Source organism: Parasteatoda tepidariorum, unplaced genomic scaffold, assembly GCF_043381705.1.
Source record: "Parasteatoda tepidariorum isolate YZ-2023 unplaced genomic scaffold, CAS_Ptep_4.0 HiC_scaffold_1342, whole genome shotgun sequence".
NCBI lineage: Eukaryota > Metazoa > Arthropoda > Arachnida > Araneae > Theridiidae > Parasteatoda > Parasteatoda tepidariorum.
The window spans coordinates 1-3,055 of NW_027261384.1; the positions used below are offsets into that span (position 1 = coordinate 1).

The 3,055-nt window shown below is 30.6% G+C and overlaps 1 protein-coding gene across 1 annotated transcript in view; it reads right to left on the reverse strand.

Moving 5' to 3' along the window:
• Positions 1-80: 80 nt before the first annotated feature.
• LOC122272867 (kinesin heavy chain-like) overlaps positions 81-3,055 on the reverse strand; it is a gene marked incomplete at its 5' end in the record, with an annotated part of 12,368 nt that continues 9,393 nt past the window's right edge. The window contains 2 exons of the mRNA XM_043056900.1: positions 81-390; positions 2,521-2,654. Coding sequence (XP_042912834.1) covers positions 277-390; positions 2,521-2,654 — 248 coding nt within the window. The remainder of the gene's footprint in view (positions 391-2,520; positions 2,655-3,055) is intronic.

Sequence of the window (3,055 nt, forward strand, 5' to 3'; positions counted from 1 at the left end):
GCCCCCAGAAAATGACAGGCCCAGGGCCCTTATGAACATAAAAACGGCTCTGTGACACAGAAAGTCAAGACCAAAATAAAAAAATTTTAAAAATATTTTATTTTTGTACTTTTCTATATTGAAAGTTGGTCTTCAAACAAAAGGAATTTCTTAAGACAAGAATTTCTTAATTAAAAAATTTCTTAATATTAGTTAAGACAAGTATTTAAAAAAATGTTAAACGTTCTAAAGTGAACGCACTTAGTAATATTGAAGCTATTAATAAGTCAATATGTATCAGGAACACATTTTGTTCAGTTCTCTGCAGATTTCTTTTATTGTTGCTAGCTGACTTTTTGATTGCTCTTCTGGTTTCTTGTCTTTAAGTATCTGGCTTTTTTCCAGATTGACCTATGTAGAGAGACAAAATTAATTTATTAAAAACTTTCAACCAATTATGCAATAAACGAAAGGACAGTCAAAAATCTAAATACCTGAGTAATAAATTATTACTCAGACTTATAATTACTAAATATTACTCAGACTTAATAAATTATTACTCAGTTTTAAACTTATTAAGAGTATATTTATATATATACAAGAGGGCGCCCCGCGAACGGTATGCGAATTGCCAAACCATACCATAGATTATAAACTTGGCGATTGCAGGTGGAATTGGCGATGGATAATGCATAAATGAGGCGGGAGAACGAAATTACATTAACTCTAAACAGTGTAATTCGATATTCTTTTTCTCCTCCTCGACTAGCCATGGTGAATAAAAATAACTCATTTACTCTTTTTACAGGGATGTGATGACAAAAACACAAAAAAGAGGAAGTTTATAACTGTAGCATTAAACGTGCAAAAGAAAAAATTATATGAATTCAATAGCCAATCTGATAATGATTACATTATTATCTATTCAAATAAATATAAATAAATGGTAATTATGTTCTTAAATAAAATCTTGATTAAAATAATTTTTTTTAATAGTTTAGATAACTTTGAGTAATTATGCATAAGCACGATTTTATGTATCACATCATTTTAAAAAACATTTCTTTAATGGTCAAAGGACCTTTATGGACTTTCTCATCAGTTCTTTGTTTTATCGATGGTCTTTTATTAACATGACTGATCAGTAGACTGCGTTTTGCAGACTTTTGATAATCAGTGTTGATAGGACAAGAAAGTTCATTTCTCACATAATTTTTAGAGGCCTTGGATTAAGAATCGCGATGTTGGATTTCAAAATCGCGTGAATAAGAATCGCGATGCTTGAATTTACAATCGCGTGAAAAAAAAATCGCGATGCCGGATTTTAAAATCGCGTGAATAAGGCGATATCGGATTTTAAAATCGCGATGTTGGATTTTAAGATTGCGTGAATAGGAATCGTGATGTTAGATTTTAAAATAGGGTGAATAAAATCGCAATTTTAGCAGATTCTGGCCCAGTCCCTAATATTTAAAATTCTGTAAATCAGCCAATCAAAAGAAATCAAATATCAGCGTCCGAAACGAGAGTTGGGGGGAGTTCGTCGCAAATCCGCGTTCGTTCGACTCCCCAAAAGTTTTTGGAACATGGTCGGAAATTTTTAAAAGTCTTTCATCCCTGAAAAAATAAGAGAGTAAAGGAGTAAAAGACGGCATTGTTTTACCAAGATCAACCACTTTTACCCCAGCCAGCAGATTGACACGCCAAGAAAGGTTTATTGGGGGCTTCAATACTTTCGCTCCGCGGAAGAAAAAAATTTTCAACAAAATATCATTTACTGCATAAAAATTTTTTCCGCGCGGAAATTTATGAAAAAAGTGCGGAAGATATGGAAAAATCTGAAAAAAGCGGAAGAATCACATACCTGTTTTTAGTAGAGAATTAAAAAATAAAATAAAATTTTTATTGCTAGTATCCCTTCACAAATACACTGTATTTATATTTTATTTAACGCAATAATTTATATTTTATAACGATCTAGTTTTTTGATATAACAGATTTAATTTTTTTTATAAGAATTGTGTTTGCGAAGAAATAAAAATAATTTATTAATGAACCAATCACAAAAAATAACGTATCATTTTAATACCATGTTTTATTGGAACGCTATTTTGTAGAATTAATTCTATTTAACTTTTATTGTAAGAATTAAAAAAATATCATAATTAGAAAAATTGTCAACCTTCAATTTAAAACTTCCTGTTGTCAAATATTAATAATTATAATTTTTAACAACTTTTTTAAACACAAATTTTTAATTCTCGAACTTATTCTCGAACTTAATACTATCCTTCATATGAAAATATCAGAAAATTTATAAAAGAATAACTATTTTAAAATTGAGCCATTAGCGACAACAGAGGAAGGATGTATGTGCAGATTTTAAGTAAATTATATGTTATAGAACTAACATTTAAGACTTAGAATAACTTTAGATAAATAAAAAACAATAACTATTTATTATTTTTTTTTTATTTTATTTTTTTATCATTAATAATAACTATTTACACAAATAATTATTTATGGTTGTTTGATACTCACTGTTTTTCTGTCTTCACAGCTTTGAAGAGACAAATTTGCTGCTTTATGAGAATCCAAGGATTGGTATAAGATTGCAGGTTCCTCCTTGCTTAGATCAAAAGGTGGAATCCATTCTTCCTCCGGGACTGATTGTCCTAATTTTATGAAGTAAAAGGAAAAATTACTCAATCAGAAAATCATGATAAGTTTTTCTATGCACTCAAAAAAGGATAATAAGAATTTAGGTAGTTCGGTTATTTTACGAAAATATTTAACACTGACTGTCGCGAAAATGGTTACACACTAAGACTTCTGTTGTTCGAGACGGAGGGTAATAATTAGGTACTCTGTCCGCCATTCGTCTGGAGGGGTGGCGGGGACTATGGTAACGAGGTATGATTATTTCAAGTAGGGGTGCGGGGTCCCTCTTTAAGACTGGTTTCGGTGGGAGAAAAGGAGACTTCTTTCTTCGATCTATTGTATTAGCCCTAGAGTTAAGAGAAATGAGCATTCGCGCCTGAAACATCGTTTAGAGCGTGTGATTCCTTTTTTTTTA